Source organism: Nymphalis io, chromosome 10, assembly GCF_905147045.1.
Source record: "Nymphalis io chromosome 10, ilAglIoxx1.1, whole genome shotgun sequence".
Classification (NCBI taxonomy): domain Eukaryota; kingdom Metazoa; phylum Arthropoda; class Insecta; order Lepidoptera; family Nymphalidae; genus Nymphalis; species Nymphalis io.
Genome location: NC_065897.1, coordinates 4337041 through 4359809, shown reverse-complemented (window position 1 = coordinate 4359809; position 22769 = coordinate 4337041). Strand labels below are relative to the sequence as shown.

Sequence of the window (22769 nt, the reverse complement as noted above, 5' to 3'; positions counted from 1 at the left end):
TGTCTGTACCTTATTGTTTAACATTCTAAGGTACAGTACTAACATTTTTAAGTTAGTAGGAGTTCTCGCTAAAATTATCGATAGATAAAACATAAAAGTCGAATTAATTAATTAATATATTTCAAAAGAATGAAACACCATTTAACCCAAGCAAAATTACAAATAAACACCAAAAATGAGTGTGAGTATACTATGTTAAACGTTATTTTATGATGTTTTTCTCTCCGAAAAATAACTCGATTTAGTTATTCGATCTATAAACTAGAATTACGTGCCGCGGCCAAATATGCCATAATATTTATTGTCATATACATAGGTATTTTTTTTAATAGATAAGAATCGGTAAATTATTGTCACTTTCATATATGTTACTGAGGTGTATATAATTTTGCGATGCTGAAAGTTCAGCTGATTAATTGTCCTGAATACTTAGAATTTAATAAAAGTGCAACAATTTTCTAAACCTTTAATTGTCCAGCCTAAAACAATATTCCTTAAAAGCTTTTTTCAATATTTTCTGCATTGGATATATCAAAGACTATGATATTATGTAATACAGTAACAACTTGTTAGCCGTAATACCAGTAGCTAAGTAACCCAGCAGCTATCGAGAGCACGCAGTTGTAACAAATTGTTCTTTTAAACGAGTGTCTTCTAACTCGAAAGTTTGCAGAAATTTCTCAACTTCAATTAAATTGAATTATGAATAAACCAAAATCGTACTAAGCAACGTCCGTATTTCATCCCATTTTTTTAATTAACAAATGATTAAAATCTTTGCAACGGTATTTCGTCTGTTTGTATAATTTTTACAAGCATTCAATCACCTTTAATTGTTAGTATGTGTAGGTAAATTTTTTATCTTTAACAATAATCGTCATGTTTCAATTTAAATAAAAACAATACAAACACAAAACCCGTAAATACACGTAAACGTTTATAATGAACACTCCGTCTATTGGTTAAAACCATAAAATCCGTTCAAATGTTTTCTTGTTTATCGCTTTCAGACAGACGCGGAGAGGGGATTTGTTTTATGACATAAAGTGATAGTAATTTCATAATGTTTGAAATGGTTATTATTAACACTTCATATATTTCACTCAAATGGTATCCGCGATATATTTTTTTAGCATATTATCTTTTTAACAATACAAAGTTCAAGTAATATCAACACATTTTCTTATCTATATTGCATTGTTCACATAATTTTCCTTTTGAAGATTACGCAATCATTAATTGGAGACAAGGGTTGCTATAAATGAGACATAATAATATCAATGAAATATTCGTTCTTTTCTTGAACCTTTTAGTAGATTGAGCATTAAGTTAAACCGATAGTCCCTCGTCTTTGAATTCGGTGGTCATTTGAATGCAGGCAATCAATTAAGGACCCTTTTTGGCATATGTTCGCTCATCCCTCTCTTCATCACGTCCCTACGATCATTACTCAATATTACCTAACCAAGGCTAACCCATCGTATTAAAATAAATAAAATAGCATTTAAACAGTGGAAAACGGAATACCATTTAAATATTTAGTGGAATTCCCACTTTTATATTTGAAAGGTTAATTAAGATGTAGATTGTTTATTGAAAAAATGCAGCTAATAATAATATTACATTATATGACAAAACAGTTGTAGCGGAAACAACATATAGGTATGAACGTGAGCGGTCTTATCGCTACAGAGATTATCTTAAATGTACCGTAAAATGCATCATTGAGGTAAAAAATGGTGTAGTTTTATTCCTGTCAGTACAGGTATATGAGTTTTATATGACGCTCTCCAGATAAATACATGTTTCGATATAAAAAATATATTTAACTTATTTTAAATACTATTCGAGTCAACTGATAATCATAAAAAGAATTAATAATTATAATACTAATTCTTTACCAAACGTATTAAATTATACGTATAGTATATTACTTATATGTATTTAAAAATACTTTATAAAGTATAATGAAGTTTCTAAAGATGCCTTTCCGCTGAAATAGTTGGCAATTTCAGTGTTTGCTGCTTCCAATCCCTCAGTAAGTAACAAACTTTTGTTACTATTCCCACTCCGAATAACAACTAAATACAACATTTGCCGATTTCCCTTATGTGATGAGGTTTAAGATAAACGTATGTAAGTTAAACGTATTATTTTAAATTTCTAAACGTTATTATGAATACTTTATTCGCTTTAGAATATGCAATTTAGTACAAACGAAATATAATAAAATGTTATTTTAATTTAATTGCCTGAACAAAATTCAAAATATACTATAATGAGAAACAAGATCACGAGCCAAACGAGCCACAAATTATCTTTGTCAAGATTACAATCGTAGCTACAATTTTCTCATTTTCGTCATACTTAACGTCAAAAAATTTTCTCATCATTATACAAGTGTATACTTTTTTGAAAATGCTGTGATGTTTTGATATAATTTTATATTATAATACAACCAACAATAATTGCAGCAAAAATCTATTTTTAAAAAATAACTAAATCTTTATTTGTTTAAGAAACAAAAACGACTTTTAATAAAATTGTAACCCATACGAAATAATATCCTCTATTTTCTCACTCTTAATATTCTTAGGGTGGTTTTTTTTTCTTCAAATTTAATTTTACCGGGAAGTATACAATACATACAACAACAAAAAACAACCAAATTAAGAACCTACTCCTTTTTTTGTAGTCGGTTACAAAATTGATTAACTATAACTAATACATCATCTCTACATGAAAAAAAAAAACATTTTAAAGCCGGTTAAATATTGTGGCGTGACAACACGATAAATAGTCAATAATATGTTATAAATATTGATTATACGTGATCGATCATAAATTGTTTAAGACATAATAATTTATGATTTTCCTCTTAAAAAACATAATCAACTTGCTTTAGATCGACTTTAAAAATGACTTCAGGTGTTACAAGTCGGCAATCAAAAACATACGTATACTATATTATAGTATACATTCTAATCGACGCAAGATATAGTATTTTTTTATTTATTTAAAAGGTATTTTTGTATGAATTTGGACACCTTTCCAGTAAAAAATTGCCCAATATACTACAAGGATCGTGCAAAACAAATCTTTGTTTTTTTTTAATATTAATAAACTTTATTTAAGTGGTCTGTTTGATACGGTACATACATATTTAGACGATATAACTACCTCGAAGGTCCTGGGTTCAATTCCCAGGTTGGTCTAATAAAAAGTTATTGGGTTTTTCTGTTAGAAAATTCTCAGTAACAGCCCGGAGTCTGGAAGTTGGAAGTGTGTACACTCTCGTGCGTCGGAAAGCACGTAAAGTCGTTGGACCTGCGCCTGAACTCTTTCCGGTCGTGTCCGATTGCCGTGCCGTCGCATCGGATTATGAGAGTTAGGGAAATAGAAAGTGCACTTGTGTTTGCGCACACACTTGTGCACTATAATCTCTGTTGAGATTGGCCACCGTGGCCGAAATCGGTCTAGAGGACATTATATTATTTAGGCGATGTAATTGATCCAAAGTTCACAGTGGAGAGTGGGCATCCGCATAGTGCGGGGATATCGCACGATATCCGTATCGTTTTCCGCGCTTGGATGTTCTGGCGGATATGAACGAGTTTATAAACAGACCCGCATCCTGCCTAAGAACAGTGAAACCGCGCCTTCTTCTTGTGCGCTCGAGGCGTTGAAACGGCGGGAACATTGTCGTGTGCGTCATGTGCGTGAGGTGGGGGGCCTCGCGTGTTCTATTTAAGACGGCACTAAGGAGAACGGCAACCGGGATGGTCTCGCGCTGCCGTACGCGTCCGTACGTGAGATTACCTTCACCCCCTGCGGAGAGATCCGTCGAGTCACGAGCAGAGCACACGGATGCGTTAAATCAACACGATCCCGCAGCCTGTCCAATCCGTGCTGATCCGTGGCAAAAAAAAGAGTCAGTATCATTATCATTATCTGGGAAGTTTGGTTTGGTGTGAGTCAACTATTTTTCGGATATTTTTAAACGTTGAATATTTAGATATAAAATTTACCGCACGAACCAAGGAACTACACTTTGACAGCTTACCGATTGACGCAAACGAATTACGTCGCTTAAAAAATATTGGAATATAAAAATCTTCGCTGGAATTGCTTCGTCAAATTTTATATATGCTTCGATAAAATACATATATTACGAGTACCTACATAAATATTAGTTGTCGGGCTTTGGTACCGTGCAATTTTGTACTCAACCTTCAAAATAATTGTGATTTCATTACTATGTATATGCTTGTCACACATTAATTTAGGCATTGAATTTAATAATTTAATTGTGCATTTCCGTTGAGTATACGGTAATAAGCAGCAATTGCCATGTAGTAGAAGGAATTGACGATGATTACATCGAGAATACAATGCCTCTTAAGCTATTATTATATTACAATCATAATTCATGCTATGACATAATAACAAACTAGCTCGGCAACGTACGAATAATATTTAGATTTTAACTCAAGCATTTTTCTAAATAAAACCTTTTTATGTATTTAATATTCGATTGTAGACATTCCATTCACTGTCAATTGTGAAACTAAGTTTTACTTCTCATACCAAGTATTAAGGAAATATAATACAAACAGCATCGCGATAAATAATCTCAACGCCCGCTCTTACTACGAGTATGACTGTCTTTACAACCAATCGCTCACCCACATCGTTTTTCTTCTTGTTCATAGAACAGCCTCTAATACCTTCGAAAGTAGATATACACAGCTTGTAAAATGTTGGTGATAATTTTTATTTACAGAAAATACTAATACTATAATGTAATTTATTTTGATTTGAGAATGAGTACTTTGTGAATATGAATGAATAAATCTAGTTAAAGCTACCATTAGTTAATGTTTACAGTGTGACTTATAAAAAAAAAAAACAAAAAAAAAATATTACAAAAGTCTTTTATAATTTATTATTAACAAAAAAATTAAATGTAACTTTGTCTGTGTGCTTGCTACCGCATCACGACTGAAACTGTTATCACTGAACTGATAGTATTTAATCAAATTTAACATAGATGTATCCCAAGGTCTAATTAAGGTACAACTATATTATTTTTATATAATTTTAATAATCTAATATAACATAAATTACGGGAATTACTATAAAAGATATTTCACAAACTTCAAGCCAGCTAAAGTATCAGAATCTACTCCAATATTATGATATTACTCAGTACCAGTGTAACTACAGGCACAAGGGACATAACATCTCAGTTCCGATTAACGATGTAAGGAATGGTTATTATTCCTTACATCAATATCTTGGTGGTGGTGACCACTTACCATCAGGTGTCCCATTTGCTCGTCTTTTTTTTTTTTTATAGAATAGGAAGGCGGACGAGCATATGGGCCACCTGATGGTAAGTGGTCACCAACGCTCTTAGACATTAGCATTGTAAGAAATGTCAACCATCGCTTACATATCCAATGCGCCACCAACCTTGGGAACTAAGATTTTATGTCCCTTGTGCCTGTAATTACACTGGCTCACTCACCCTTCAAACCGGAACACAACAATATCAAGTATTGCTGTTTTGCGGTAGAATATCTGATGAGTGGGTGGTACCTACCCAGACGAGCTTGCACAAAGCCCTGCCACCAGTCTGCCTAAACATAAAAGGTACATTTTACATGAATTTGCATCTTTGTATACATTTATGCGAATCCAGTAGCAGTGCAAATTATTGTGTTAACTAAGGTAATTAAAACTTGATTTACACCAAACACCGCAATGGACAATGACTATATCACTATCTGTAATGGTTAATTATTTCGAACTAGTTATAATAGTTGATTAACACGTATACAATATGGGTGTACCATAATTAATTTAAAATCACTATAATTTAAATAAAATGTTAATAAACATTCACTTTATTTCAATTTTAAAATTATTACAAATACAAAATGAAATGAAAAGATTGTTCATAATGATTTTATATATATATTTATTGACTTCCAGATTATAACATTTTTTTATTTTTGATATATAGTATAAAAAACTCTAGTTGATTTATCTGAAGTGTTCGGATTTCAAATAAAACTTACATTCAGTAGTAATCACGTTTTCGTTAAGGCTCTGAGACACGTACCTATCCCACACTCGCAATAGAATTGCGTGACGTATTATGTTCCTAATCCTTCTTTAATAGGTTCGAAAATAAAAAGAACGAATAAAACATTAAGGTCGTTTTTAAAAGACGGTCTGCACGGTACTTATCTCGATACAATAAACAAAAAATATCAAACGAAAACGATTTTGCTATTAGACTGTTCTAGAAGATATTATATTTGATAAATGTTAGGGCTTTTTGCACGATCGTCTGCGTCCATCCACTGATCAGATATTCAACCTAACCTACGAACCTATTACCTAACCAAGTTAGCTTGTCACTCGTAATATCTACATCTTAATAAAAAAATACATAGAATTTCACTAAATATCCTAAAATAGTAGGACTCTTTTATTGATAAGAAGTATAAATGTCGAACTATTGCAAAGGACCGGATAATTTTAATTTAAGGAAGGATTTCAGGATCCGAGTCCGAGCTATTTTTAGGACCATTGCAAAGTAATTATTATTATCTTTGTTAACGGTACAAAAATAAAATTTAGTGTGCAACTTATATTTTTCGAAAGTCCATATACAATTTGCAATATAAGTATATTTAATATAATATATACTTATATTAGATTCCATATTGTATTGTGTTTACTTTAACATTTAATAATGTTTAAATACCGATTCGAATATGATTAATAACTTGCAAATAACAAGGCAAATTATTACGTCTGCTAGAAGGGAAAATTTACATATAGGTTTTAACATAACAAGTATAAACATTCAATTAACAATTATTGCTTTATATACAATATTATATACAATAAACCATAAATCAAGTTAATCGTTGACGTAGGTTCGTATAAACTTCAATCGTCTAATGTAATCGTGTATTGTTACACAATAAAATCAAAAAGCGCCGCTATTCGTATTTCTTTCGCACGTGAGTCGTATATTTATGGAATTTTTTTCAATTATTTCTTATAGGAGCATTCATAGTTTCATTGTCCGCGGTGTAAAAGTTTCCTTACACGGGTAATAGGTTGCAATGGATGAGTTAAAATTTTTAAATTCCCATTATTGTTTTATTATCTTTCACATACACCTATGTTTATTATTAACACTGTATTCGTTTCTTCTTCTTCTTGACCACAGACTTGATGGATCCCAGATTCACGTAGGATGTCGGTTTTATTTTTTTAGCTTCCTTAAATGACGTCATACCCTTATACGTATACAAGAATTAGGTGTTTAATTATTTGAATGAAATAGAAGCTCATTAATGTTAAAGAAACAGCTACTCATATAAAGCACTGAAAGTACGAAAAAACTGTGGAACCGCAATCCGCTTCAAAGAATGTTTGTGTTAGTGAAAATCAAGTCCAGATTTACATAGCTCTTGAATTTCTGTTGGTCGTTGTGGTCTTATTTAATTATTTTTTTTACCGCAACCCTGTTTTCTTTTAATGGAAGTCTAAAACCCATTTAACTTCAACACTATAAAATAATGGTTGCATGACGCTGACGCTTAACATCAGAGGTACATTTTTTATAATACGATCAGAATTTTAAGACAATTTAAGCATTTTTTTCTTATGCAATTATATATTTATGAGGTTCTATTCAAAATAATGCGGTCATATCGTATAAGTTTGATCTAGGATTTCAGGATCCGAATCCGAGCTATTTTTAGGTCAGTAGATAAAACTGCATATTTATTTACTGACTGTAGTTATATAAAACGCTAAAAAACCTAAGTTTATCGTGCAGGTTGCCTGACGACATTTATTTTCTAGAAAATAACAGCCACATATTAATGGATACAGATAAGGAAGTGATCAATTATATCTATTTAATTATATTTTTTATCCAAATTTGACTTTAAATAATGTAAAGTTCAACTTAAGACGAATTAAGACTTGTTCTATTAGAAAAAAAAAGAAAGTAAAATATTTGTTACCTAGAAAGTCTACTCTTATTTTTGAACAGAATTTATACACTGGACATAAAAAGTAAAATATTTATACATAAATTTTTATGTTAAAAGCTTATGTTAATAAAAATTGGTTTAGCATGAAAAAATCAATAAGCCGAAATAAGTCTTCAAACACAAAGCCCTATAAAAATAAAATTTAATACCTCAATTTGTTCTAAATTTTATACTGACCGAGGCTATGAACAGAATGGATCGTAAACATTTTACTCTTTTGTATAAATAAACACTCATTGTGATATATTACGAATACGATGCTGCTCTAAAAAGCTTGAGTAAACGATTTTAATAATTTTATAGTTATCATAATATGGTAGATATTTTAAATAGTAACTTATTTTAAAGTGTACGTTAAATTTTAATGCGGTTTTCACTTTATTGAGATAATTTTGCTTTTTAACTTTTAGCTTTGTTTAAGTCCGTCTGGGTAGGTACATAATCTACCGCCAAAAAATACTTAGTATTATTGTATTTTGGTTCGAAGGTTGAGTGAGGCAATGTAACTACAGGCACAAGGGACTTTTCATCTTAGTTCCCAAGGTTGGTGGTGCATTGTATTTTCAATGGAGACCATTTTAAATTTATAAATAATAAAAAATATTAAAATCATAAACGTACTATTTAACTGTTTCTAATTTACAAAAAGTAATATGTATATACGTAAATAATAGACTAGGCGTAGTACTGTTCGCTCCCGATAACCGGTGTTCACTCACACGTGGCATTTTTCTCGGTTTAGAATTTTTATACCCGTCGTAACTTCTAAACGTAAGGTCGATTCGAATAATTTAAAAAGAAATTTACATGTACGTATACTATTTATTTGCATAAGGATTAATCCTTATGATATGATAATCATGATACGATTGTCATTGTCTTTCAATTCTACCCGTGTTTTGATTGACTCATTTTGAACAAATTTTAGTGTGACGAAACTATATTAGTTAGATGTAAAACGTCGCCGGTACAAATGCATTATATTAATTTAGGTACCTATCAACAATAGTTTTCGCAGCGCACGCCAAATATGTCTTTTATAGCAAAATTTTTGATACATTGGGTTACATTATTGCAATTTTCGTAAGGATCTCTATTTTTTTTAATGAAATATAGCTTTCGGTACTCGCTGATAATGTAGCTTTCTGAATTTGAAACATTTTTTTTAAAATCGGCTTAGTAGTTTTTAAGTTTATCCATTATAAACAAACATGACAAAAAACAAATTATAATATTAGTACACATATAAATAGATACAATAAAACTAAGACGTGTGACGAATATTTATTTTACATTCTGACGCAAAAAAAATATTTTTAAAAGTTCCTTTATGTTTGTTGTTTACTAATATTATAAAGAGGTAAGTTTTAGAGATAAATTTTGCGATTCGAAACGGTAAATATTATGAGATTTAAATAAACACGTTAAAAAAACAATGCGTGTTGTACGATTCATTAGCACAATACGAATAGATTGTTTGGATTTTTAAATATCATTGGTTAAAATATAGCACGGGCGAAAATCCTTATATTACCATATTTAGGGTAGCATAATTTAATTCATGGGAAATTAAAGGATTACGACCACATATTAAGCCGACGTTCACGCGAAAATCTTGAGGATCTCATGCAACATGCAATATTTCATTTATATGTAAATGTTAAGTTCATATGAAAATGTAATTACAATGGAAGCTATTACTCGTCTCTCATGCCAAATTATATATTTATCTTACATATTTACTTTTTGAACTTTTCAACTAAAGATAAACATCCAATTGAAATTAAGGGTGTGACTTTTGTGAGTGTAAACTTTAACAAATCTACATGATTGGATACCCCAACAGAGCGATTTTGTTTTTTTAGGCAATTGTGTGCGATTACCCCCGTGTTTATATATGTTCAACAGATAAATAAATCAATTCAGTAGCCATATACAGAGGTTGTAAGCTTCATTCAACTTCTGCTAAACCCTTTGCAATTTGCAATCTATGGTGATACCAAATAAATTAAATAAGGGCAGGGCAAGTGATGGCTTCAATAATGATTTTATGTATAAAATACTCATATATACTTGTAGACTCATGAACATTTCTTTCATCTCGAATATCTTGATGTATGTTAGACTAAAGGCAGGATATATATTATTTTATTTTCAATTCAATAATTAGTTTTTATTTAAGAACTATTTAAATTAAATTTATATACAAATAAAAATTAAAAATAGCTACGGTACAAATAATGACCGCATGGATTAGTAGCGAGAATGCTAGCAGCATTTAATGTACCCTTTTTAGTAAAATACCAAGTTATTGATTTGGTGGATAAATATGTTACGAGTTCCTTACAAGTTCAGCTATCATATAAAGCAATCAATAAAGTCAATATTTTCTGTAAAGACGTAAAATGTATTTAGAGTGATCGTTTGGGCAGAACCCACGAAACTGAGAGCATTTTTATTTAATTAAATTGCGTACCTTTGTTTTCTTTTACAGAATTGTGGCTTTATTGTTACCCCAAACGTCAGGTCTGTACAATAGCTGAGAAACGTTTCTTAGGCTTTATTTCAGTTAATATTTTTTTTATAACTATAATATGTTAAATCCTTTAATATTTATGTAATTTTTATAATAATAATAACAGAAATCGCAGCTTGTTTCCTTATAACTATGTAATTATATAAGTCTTAAGTTCGTATTATTATAATTTATGAGTGTCATATGGCACTATAAGTTCAGTTTATGTCTTTTTAATATTTGTGCTAAATTATATTTATCTTAATAGAACCATAGTTTTTGTAAAACTAACATTAAATACGATGTTTTACCTTTATGAAGCAACATGATGGATTTATAACGAACAAAAGCGACCATTTTTCAACATGCCCTCCGTTTCTATTCACGTTACTGATTAGTTAAGTATTTAAATTTTCAACGCAAAAAGTTATTTCAATTTCCATCATAGAAGATTTTTAGTTGAAGCTGTTTGTCATATTTTCGTGTTTTTTTTTGTCCATACATTGGGAAATCCCATTACAGTACTAACGGTACAAAGAAAATTTGGACTAAAATTTTTTCTATTCTTTTTTTTTAAACAAATGATATTTGATTCATAAAAAATTTAAACATTATGAACCTTGAAACACGACAAACACGCAAAAATCCTGTTTCTTTGTATGTAAATATTATAAAAATGTACGAGTATTAATTCAATTGGCGTTAATAATCGTCTTTCGTTTCTAAATTATATATTTACGTTTGCTTTTTAAACCTTTGAGTAAAAGTACAATGAATTATATTTGGACCGTTAACGTTACCTACGTTTAAAATTCAAAACTCAACGTTTTTTTTTTTAATGAATAGACCTAAACCAATCATTTTTTGGCATTTGTATCTTTCATATTTAAATATTTATTTATTTTAATACAAATGTTTTATACAAATTTTGGTATGTGACAAATTATTAATTATTCCTTAATTCGCCAAGGCACCTCCAATCTTGGGATCTAAGAAGTCACACTGGCTCACTCCCCTTTCACATCCGAACACAAAAATATGAATAAGTATTGTTTATCGGTTGTAGTTACAACGCACACAACACATAGATGTGTATCCAGATGGGCTTGCAAAGAGATAGAGAGAGAGAGCAATTAATAAATAAAAAAATCAATTCACTCGTTTTCTCTGTCATATGTTTTTGAATATAGAATGTTCAATGTGTTTTTGTTCACAGATGAACGTCGTATTTTACACAATGTATCGGGCGAATTTCGATCAGGCGAATTAACTTGCATCTTGGGACCATCTGGCGCTGGCAAGTCTTCACTACTGAACATACTTGCTGGATACACGTAAGTACGAATGTAGAGTTAATTACGCTAACTAATATACTTAGTATAATATACTTTTTTATTTATTCTATAATAATTTAATAGTTCTTCTAGCTTTATTATTGTTGTTTTTTTTGGCATTGTCAAAGTTATGGGATTCCAAAGAGTCTTATTTTAATTACACATTATAGATATTCTGACATGTGGCATAATTAATAAAATGGTTTAAATGTCTTTTCATTACGTTGTCGAGTCCTTTATGTTGAAATCCAATCGATTCTATATTCTAGATAAATAGTTTTAACCGAACTCTATAATAAAAATACATATTATGTGTTGTACTGCGTTATATTGTAGATAGCTATTATATTCTAATTAATCTTATTTACCACAAATACTATTTTATAAACTTCAATTAATTACCGTTATCTGTTAGGGTAAGACAAACGTTTGTCAGCAAAGCAAACTATTAAAATCGTGTAAATATGATATTATACTAAAATAAATAATTGTGTATATTGCCCTAAATTCAGTTATGTTTTTTTTTATAATAGTAAATAAGACATATTCTTTATTATAGTGTATATTATAAAAAGACGCAAACGTGTATTATTAATAAGGAAGTTATCAAATACATAATATACATTTATACACATTATGGACAACTAATTTTTTTTACTATTTATAATAAAAAAGAACTCCAAATTCTGAGACGGAATAAAATAAAATAAAAACTCAAGCAAATTTTAATAATCAATATCATTTAAATGGATGTAATATATTAACAATCATTTTATTTTAAAAAAGTATTTTATTATTTCCAGATCAAACGGTGTAAACGGTCGGATCACGGTCAATGGACATGCACGAGACATGAGATTATTCAAGAAACTTAGCAGTTACATTATGCAAGATGACCTACTGCAGCCCAGGCTCACAGTCAGCGAGTCCATGATGATAGCCGCTGATCTTAAACTTGGGAGAGAATTGGGGAGAAAAGAGAAAGAACTCGTAGTGAGTAAAATAGTATAATTTGTCGCTCTTTAAACCCACATTATTTTTACATTCTGTCTAGCTTAAGATAGTCTTAATATTTCTAAGTTTTTATTCATAAAACTATTTCACAATTTGATTGTGACCTTTAAATATCAGTATTCAAAATGACTATAAAAATATATGACATCATTTTAATTAAATTCAATTTTATATCAATCAAATGAAATATGATGATTTACTTAAATTGCCTTTGTTGAGTATATTTAAAATTTGTGAGGAATGAATACGAGTTTATGAAAAAAATACCAGTTTTAATTATTTGTAAATAAAGAATATAAAAACAAAATAAAATTACATTAAATTAAAAACTGGACACATATTTCTACAATTTTTTACAAGAACTATTAACCCGATACTAAGCTAAAAAATAAATTTGAAGTAACAGCCTGAAATGGTTAGGCTAAGGCCTACTCACCTTTTTGAGAAGAAGGTTTTTCCACCATGCTGCTCCAATGCGGGTTGCTAGAATAAACATGTTGCGGATTTGCTTTAAGCACGTTTCCTCACGATGTATTTCTTCACCGCAGAGCACAAGATGTATATTAAACACAAGTTAAGCACTTGTAAGTACCCGCTGTATTTACAAGTGTTTAACTTTAAGATTCACTTGCTCTAGCCATGTCGGCTCTTTAAATTAAGTCAACCAAACATTTATTTTCGTTTTCACAAAATACCTTTATGTTATTACGAACAATTACCTTATTCCAAATGGCAATGTCGCCGGAAACTATTTCTTAATACGCCAGCCACATACATGAACATAGGTATTTATTTGAAAGGGGCTATGCTCAAGTATTAAGAAATACCCGTCTAGGTGAGTGCCTAACCTAGAATTATGTTGAGTAAATAGCCTTATACCGTAAAACGCATAGATATTCGCATACTTATTAACTAAAAGTAGATTTAATACTATAAAAATTTATAGTGTAGAATTTATTTAAAAAAAGAATTACCTAACAAATATTGTCACGTCAGTTCGCAGCACGTTGTTTAGAAATAAAACAATATCCGTGAAATGTATAGGGCGTATAATAAATATGCCGATTTACTGATACGTTATATTTTAAAAAATATAATATTCCAAATCGATTGAAACTATCTAGAAAAAACGATAACACAAGGTACTCTATTAACCTAATTTAGAATACTATTAAAACTACGTAAGGAATTGGATCCTAACCATTGTTATTCTGATGATAAAACTAAATACTACATTCAACTATCAAATAATTTGACTAGGCTTATAAATTTTAATATAGAGATTAAAAATGTATCATAATTCACCTTAAGTTCAACAAAACTTACTAAATAAATAATGATATTAATATATTCGGGTTTCTTCCTGTTCAACAATTCCAAACGCTATAACAGATATATTTGAACATTTTCCGATATATTATATGATAAATATCTGCTACAAATGTGGAACGTTATAAATCACCAGAAAACGAGTAAGGAAATCAACAATGTTAATAATTTTCGAAATGCTCTATATAAATAATTACACACCATTGTACGCAGTAAAAAAATAAAAATAAAATCGATCATCTTATCATTTACATAATAATATCATAATATCATTTACATGTTAACCAATTAAAATTGTCATTTTCTCTTATATTTCTACAGGATTTTCTTTATACTGTCCTGTGTTATTAGTAATATTATCTTTCAATAATTTTACATTTAAAACCTCATAAACCGTATATAACTTTACTTAATTTTAATTCTTTTTATAAGAGAATATTTAGATATTGTTGTATATAATAAAAAATATATATTCTAATTGCCCCGTCCCTTAGTTTAATATTTTTATATTTCCATATCTTTTCTTTTCATAATATGTTCTGATTCAAAATATATGTCAAATAGAATTTAGTTTTCACATTCTCACATTTCGGTCAAAACATTCCGGCGGCTTATTTTCACATATCAAGCTAATTTGCTGGCGTAGTTCGTACTCGTAATATATGAAATATCCTAGCCGAGGTCGTTACGAACCACCGCTTTCAGGTCATGGTGATTTTTGAGAAGGTAATTAGGATAAGCAGCAGAACATAGGATATACTAAATTATAAACAGGGCTTATTATTTAAATATATTCCTCTTATAGGAATTTGGTTTAGTTTTTATTCAATATAAATAAATATAATAATAAAAATAATAGTAACCATATAGTTTACGTTTAATTACATAATTCGTATTAATTATTCATAAGGTTTCCACCAAATTATCGTCGGTCTCATAGGGTTCGGAGGACGAGTGATTTATCGCTAGGCCCCTTTTGCTCAGAACTAAAATTCAACTCGACTTTGATTCAATTTACTGATTAAAAATAAAAAGTTTTCCAAATCTCCACACTTCAGATTTTTTCTTTACACAGCTGCCTACAATTTCTACTCTGAAACTCAATAGCAAAGCTGTCGAACCAAGTTTATAGGTTATAAGATTTTAAGTTTAAATATAAAGAGAATTGTTAATATTTCGATTTATTAAATTGACTAACTTCACAACTGATATGATTTATTCAAATGAATTTACAAATATGATTTATTGCTTTCAGAAAGTTGGACGTATATTTATAATTTTATTTTTTATACTAGGTCGAAGAAATCCTCCAAACTCTCGGTCTCTGGGAGCATAGAGAAATCATGTCCAATCATCTCTCAGGGGGTCAATCAAAACGTCTCTCCGTGGCCCTAGAATTGGTTAACAATCCACCGATCATTTTCCTTGATGAACCTACCACGTAAGTTAAAATCTATTTATCGTTATTGTGTTTATAAAGGTTCAATCACTTCTTCGGTTAGATAACGAATAAATAAATAAAACAAAAGCTATAAAGATTTATGGATTTTGTTTTGTTAGCATTTTTGTGCTGGGAATTGGTTTGAAATGGTTTGAATTCTGAATTATATATACCAGTTTTAAGTTTTGGAGGTTACATCTCAAAATAGATCATACATTTATGGAGCAAATAAGCTACTTACCTACTCTGAAAACACACTTAGTTTAGAAGCCAACTGGTGCTATACACTCGAGATGACGACGAAAAACGCCCTCGTGAAATGGTTCACGATCGCAGGTTCCACTTTTTTTAAAAGTTTAATGGTAAAGTCAAGAAACTTAAACTTAAATACAAAAATTATCACAACGAATATTTAATTTTTTACCAATAATAAATAATTCCAGTTTGTTCATCGAGATTATTAGCTTGCTCTTATCTTATTTACAAATATTTTTGATTGGCGTAGTGTGAATTGCTACAAAAAAATGCGTACTCGATTGATGGATGAGCTTCACTAAAACTTTAGCCTGGTCTTTCAACATCAACGCATCTAAATAGAATGATTTTAAAGTACCTAATCTGCAATTCAGTATATAATGTTTACGCACAACTTTATACTTTTCTTTTAACTTTTATAATTTTTCAACGTGTATTTTCGTTTGAAAGCTGAAAAATAAACTATTCATTTTAACAACACGAAGTTTTCAGATTTATTTTAAAGCTACTATCATAAATTCTTTGCATTTTCATAGTGGAATATATAAAACGATAAAGATACAAAATAATTCCTTATATTTCTTGTATATTCTGCGGTTTGTATGTGGTATTAAGTCGTTTACATCCATTTCTTATACATATTAAACTGTAAATATTAATGTAAAAATTAATACAATATTACTTTTTATGTATATTTTATCATATTTATATTAATATATTATTATATTTGTAAGTTATCGTGAAAAGGAAGCATGATTTGAATTTCAGTTTTACAAACGGTGATTAATTCAGTGAAATGACATGCCCAAAAATTTGACATCTTGGATTTCATGGCTTGTCTAATTTAGATTAAACGACACGAGACCCAGACATGATTTATAGTTATTTTTTATTTGCACGTGAATACAGTATTGTCATCAACAATCTTAAAATTAAAATGGTGATGCCGCTGGTAATAAAAATATGTAGACATATTAAAATTATTCAAAAGATACACTAACGTGCTTTTAGTGTATCTAAACACGGCTGTGGAGATAAATTACCTGAAGGAAGAAAGTTCAATCAAGTTTTCGATTATAATTAATTAAATTAATTTAAAAAAAAATGTACACACAATTTTACCCACATCTAATACAGTGTGAATTGATTATTATTCCAAAAACAACTTTTTAGAATATTATTATATATGCTATGTAAAAATTCGTAAAACATTATGAATTTCTTTCAAAGTAGTTTTTTAAGTTCTAATGATAGAAACAAGGCTATTTAACATTATTAACAGTCTTTATATCTTTAAAAATAAATGTTACTAACCTAACAAACTTTTCTAATTAAATACATGCTGAATTAATATCAATTAATTTAAAATTATGAACAACCTGTTCGACTACATTGTTAAATAATACATATTTTTCCAAAATTAGCAACTAATTTTACAATTAAAAATGTCTTTCATTTAGATATTTAAACCGCCAAATATTATTATTAAACTAATAATGTACTTCCGAAAAATTAAATAGTTAAATTTAAAACTAGAATATAGATTCCCACGAGAAGAATCGACAAATCACGCAATAAGTCAATAATTACTCTTTTTCTTCAATCATATACATATATATATGTATATGATTATATATATAATAACATATATATAATAATCATTTAAAAACTGTCTACAAGGTTTTTTATTATCTATCTCGGTCAGAATAATATGACTTATTATCATGCCTTATATAATATCATATAAAATGTTCTCCCTTCGTAATTTTTAACAATATTTTTTACACGGATTCATTTATTTAAATGTACTAAAGTTTTGATACTTTTTCAACTTGAAACAGAAGCGATCCCAGTTGCAATAAGCCTATTTCTATACGCGTATTTCCTTTATTATTTATCTTTGAGTAAAACATTTAAAGAATATATTTTAAGTCTCATCATTTTCTATATAATATATAAATGTTATATTATTGAACTTATGCATATTATGCATACCATTACATTGTAGTAACGTTACGGATATTGAAATTTTCTTTTTTTTTTCATTCATCTCCTATCTAGGTTTATAAACTCCAAGATTTTAGTAATAATTTTAACGAAATAGATTATATAATACTTTTAGTTAACCGGAACGGTATATAATATACAAAAGCCTTGTACGCAAGCAAGGTTTTGAGGTATTTTTGTGTACAGAAAATTTTCAGTAGACATCTTATCCATCGACCTGAGATACCACGATATGTATGTACACCCATAAAAACTCTTCAGTTATATACATCTTTTTTTGGGAATCTTTAGAGAAATCTTTTAATCCACGCAAAAATGAATTTATTTTAATTATAATACATATTAAAAATATATATATATATATATAAACATTAAGTTGTGCGGGGGGGAATACATGCTTCACTGCAGCTGCACGCTCTTTTAATTTCGGCTTGTGGAAGTCGGGAGATTATATTTTCCCGTTTTCCTTTAATTACTTCCTACGAAAAAAAAAAGGATTGCGCTTGAGAATATCGAGATGATGTTCTTTTTGCAAGTTAAAATTCACATTTGAGCGCGTAATTAACTATGGTGATTTAATTGATGGTGATTAAACCATCAATTAAATCTAAATGATTTTTTTTTTACCTGGGGATTCCCTATTTAATCTACCGCGCTTGAGTGTATCCTAAAATCTTCTATTATGCTTCCCTACTATAACATAATCTGATACTTAAAAAATATTCTTATATTTAAATAAACCTAGACACGGCGTACGATATTCATTAAAACCATTGAATATATTTTTAAGTCCACTGAATATTTGATAAACGAATTTCGTAAAGTTAAATCCGTATTTCCAATATCAATAAATTTAAATAATGCATAAATTTTATTACGGAATTCTGATCCATAAATACGCGAATATTGTTTTGACTTTGTTTGTTTAAATTAATATCTGATTCGTTATCCTAACATTAGCATATGTGATTGACGAAGCTATCCCATTTAGACGATACGATGAAAAGGAAAATATTTAACAATTGTACACAATATTAGATTACTGAATAACCTAGATTTAAGATTAAAAAATACGATCAGATTAGATCATATCATTCCATAATATATGTTACGTCGTGTATTGTAAGACATGCAAATGATTTGCTAACTAAGGAAAATCTTATAAATATACTGATTAAGCTTATCTCTGATCACGACTTAATATGTAGTTAATATGGTATTTTGAAATTTACCATACACAACAAACATAAGTAATCGTTTATTATAGATATGAAGTCAAGAATACAAATGAAGTTTGAAGAAATACAAAGTACATTACTAATTTATGCGAACATTTATTATAATCATATTTGCAACTGGTGGCCTGCTACGACTTCGTCCGGTTTGAAAAATGTCTAACTTAGGACATATTACGTGGTGTAATATCTCCTAAGTTAGACATTCAAATAAATGATGAAAACTAACTCATTACAACACAAGCACTCCTATAATTTTGCCTGAGCTATTTAGATCTCTTAGAGTTCTGTGTAATCTCTTCTGTGTGCAAATCAAATAATGACTTTTAAAGGAAAAAAATAATACCTTGAGTTACATTATTGCAATTTGCGTAGGGATCTCTAATTGTTTAACAAAAAAAATATGCATATGTTACTTGCTAACAATGTATCTTTCTGTAGGTTAAAGGTTTTAAATAATAAATTTAGTTATATTGTAGTTTTCGAGTCTATCCATTACAAACAAACATACAAAAAATCAAATTTTATAATATTATAACATACTCTTAAAATACGCGTGATGTTATGTACATAACAATTTTACATATAATAATAATATTAAGGACTTGATTACTGGTGTTAGATATTTAAACTGCCATTTAATACTTATGTGAATACGTTGTATGTCTTAAATACCTATTTTCTACGCTAGATCTGTTAAAGTTCAATAATTTTAATCCGTGCAGTGACGGAGAAAGAATACATTTCACTGCCCCTCTCTTTCCCATGGGTGTCGTAAGAGGCGACTAAGGGATATCTGAGCGACCATCTGCTCATCTGGTGGTAGGATGCTAACATCCGCCTGGCTTGTTACCACCGTACGCATGGTGAAAAACTCGTGAAGTGGCTTGCAGCCGCGTTTCAAGGTCAGCCAGCGTACAGCCAGTGCCCGAGCGAGTAATGCCGCGATGGGTGTTGGTCCAGTGGAGACGGCTGTTGAACCAATGCCGGGGGAAACTGTATTGACCTGCCGGACAGGGAGACCCGAAGAAACGGCTGTTCCGCTGGCTGCCCGTGGCATAGTACAGGGGCCCGAGCATGCCTAACCAGCTCGCGAGGCTGCCCCACCAGGCCACGTATAATCTCGGGGTGGACCGTCGTGCCGGTTGGTGACCGGAAGGTGGGGTCCCGGCGGCCACTTCCGGGGGGGTTCGGGGGCCCTTCCGACCGGCGGATCAGTATATTTTCCTTTTTGACAAACATTTGGGAAAACACGCCTCCATACTTTGCCCATCCCTATCGTGGCAATACGTCGCTCGCTTCACGTCTCTTTTAACCTCAACGCTGTCCACCACCATCTCGAGGCAGCACGGCCAGCAATGTTGTTTCTCACAGAGACGCAAATACTCCGCCCTGCCGACACCAGCTACCTTAACTATCCCGGCTACATGCTTGAAGAATCTTTTAAAGCGAAAGCCGGAGTATGCTTGTTCGTCAGGGCGGATGTTTGTTGTCACCGATTGCGCTACTTGGAGGACCCCTCCTTCTCCATGTTGGTGGTACGTGTGGACCTGGTTCGTTAGAGTCGAGTCTACGTGTGCCTCTACAGATCCCACAATGGTGACTTGGAGACAAGCCGATTATTCGACCATCTTAGTCGGGTGGCAGATGCTGCGCAAGAGCAGTTTCCTAACGCGGAATTGGTGTTTTTGGGGGATTTTAATGCTCACCATGAATCATGGTTGAAATCCCTCAAAACTGACCATGCTGGAAGAACTGCTCATGCTTTTGCTCTCACACACGACTTGACCCAACTGGTTGATCAGCCCACCAGGATCCCAGACATTGATGGGCAAGCGCCTTCTCTACTGGATCTTCTGCTGGCTTCTCACCCGGTGGAATATCAGGTTGTGGTTCAAGCTCCACTTGGTTCTTCGGATCACGGCCTTATATCTACCAAAGTGCCACAGGCCAAGCTGCCGCCATCAGCGGTATGCAAACGTCGCGTTTGGCACTATAAGTCGGCAGATTGGGATGGTATGCGCGATTACTATGCGTCAGTCCCTTGGAAGGAACGTTGCTTCAGTGGGAATGACCCGACAGCTAGTGCCGCTGCTGTTGCTGATGAGATCATGTTAGAAATGGAATACTACATTCCTAGCTCAGATCTCATCAATAGGGGTACGCGTAACCGTTGGTTCACGCCTGAATGTGCCGACGCTGTGTCATCTAAGCAGGCGGCATATCGCGCGTGGATCAACGCCTGCATTAGCGGGGCATCTAACATTGACTCACTGAAAGCAAACTACAATAAAAATTCCAAGTCCTGTAGGAAGGCATACACGAGAGCGGATGCACAACGCATTGTACAGATTGGTCATGACCTTATTTCGCATCCTAGGGGCTCCCGTAGCTTCTGGCGTCTGACCAAGTCTGTGCAAAACAATTTCTGCCAACCTTCGCTGCCACCGCTCAGAAATCCGGACGGATCGCTAGGTCACAGTCCGCAGGAGAAAGCCGACCTCCTGGCTAAACTCTTTGCCGACAACTCTGTGATCGATGATTGTAGTGCGCAGCCACCAACAATACCTTCATGTGGCCACACGATGCCTGACATCAAAATCAGGCAACGTGATGTGCGTGCGGAGCTGCAACCACTCGATATACGGAAAGCTAGCGGTCCCGATGGAATACCAGCCATTGTGCTGAAGAAGTGCGCGGCGGAGCTGTCTCCTGTGTTAACGCGCCTGTTCCAACTTTCTCTCTCTTCGGGATGTGTGCTGGAGGCTTGGAGAAGAGCTAATGTGCAAGCGGTTCCCAAAAAAGGGGATCGGTCTGACCCGGCAAATTATCGGCCAATAGCTATCACCTCAGTACTTTGAAAGGTGATGGAACGGATTTTAAACAACCAACTGATCCATTACCTAGAAGATCACTGTCTAATTAATGATCGTCAGTACGGGTTTCGACCAAAACGGTCCACAGGTGATCTTCTAGCGTACGTAACGCACCTCTGGGGTGAAGCTATCGACAAGCATGGAGAATCGTTGGCTGTCAGCCTCGATATCTCCAAGGCTTTCGACAGGGTCTGGCACAGAAGTCTTCTCTCCAAGCTACCGGCATATGGTCTGCCTGCTCAGCTATGCACCTGGATTGCCAGCTTCCTACACAAACGTAGCCTTCGTGTTTTAGTAGATGGTTGCGCTTCACAATTCTATGTAGTGAATGCTGGCGTCCCCCAGGGATCTGTGCTATCTCCCACACTCTTTCTTTTGCATATCAATGATATGCTCTCTCTTGGGAACATACATTGCTATGCGGATGATAGTACAGTGCATGGTGGATACCACGGACGCGCAGTGGCTGGGCGGGCGGAAACTGAGGAGAGGAGGGAGAATCTTGTTATTGAACTCGATAGGACATTAGAGCTCATCGCCAAATGGGGTTCTGATAATCTTGTTGAGTTTAATGCCAAGAAAACACAGGTGTGCGCTCTCACATCGAAAAAGTCACCATTTTACCCTCATCCCTCCCTCTGTGGCACACCGCTGATGATACAAAGCAAAATCGCCA

At 32.0% G+C, this 22769-nt stretch overlaps 1 protein-coding gene across 1 annotated transcript in view; it reads left to right on the top strand.

Annotated features, from left to right (window-relative positions):
* LOC126771255 (ATP-binding cassette sub-family G member 1-like) overlaps nucleotides 1-22769 on the top strand; it is a 79011-nt gene that overhangs the window by 41961 nt on the left and 14281 nt on the right. The window contains exons 2-4 of the mRNA XM_050491042.1: nucleotides 11819-11936; nucleotides 12740-12929; nucleotides 15575-15720. Of these exons, the coding sequence (XP_050346999.1) occupies nucleotides 11819-11936; nucleotides 12740-12929; nucleotides 15575-15720 (454 nt within the window). The remainder of the gene's footprint in view (nucleotides 1-11818; nucleotides 11937-12739; nucleotides 12930-15574; nucleotides 15721-22769) is intronic.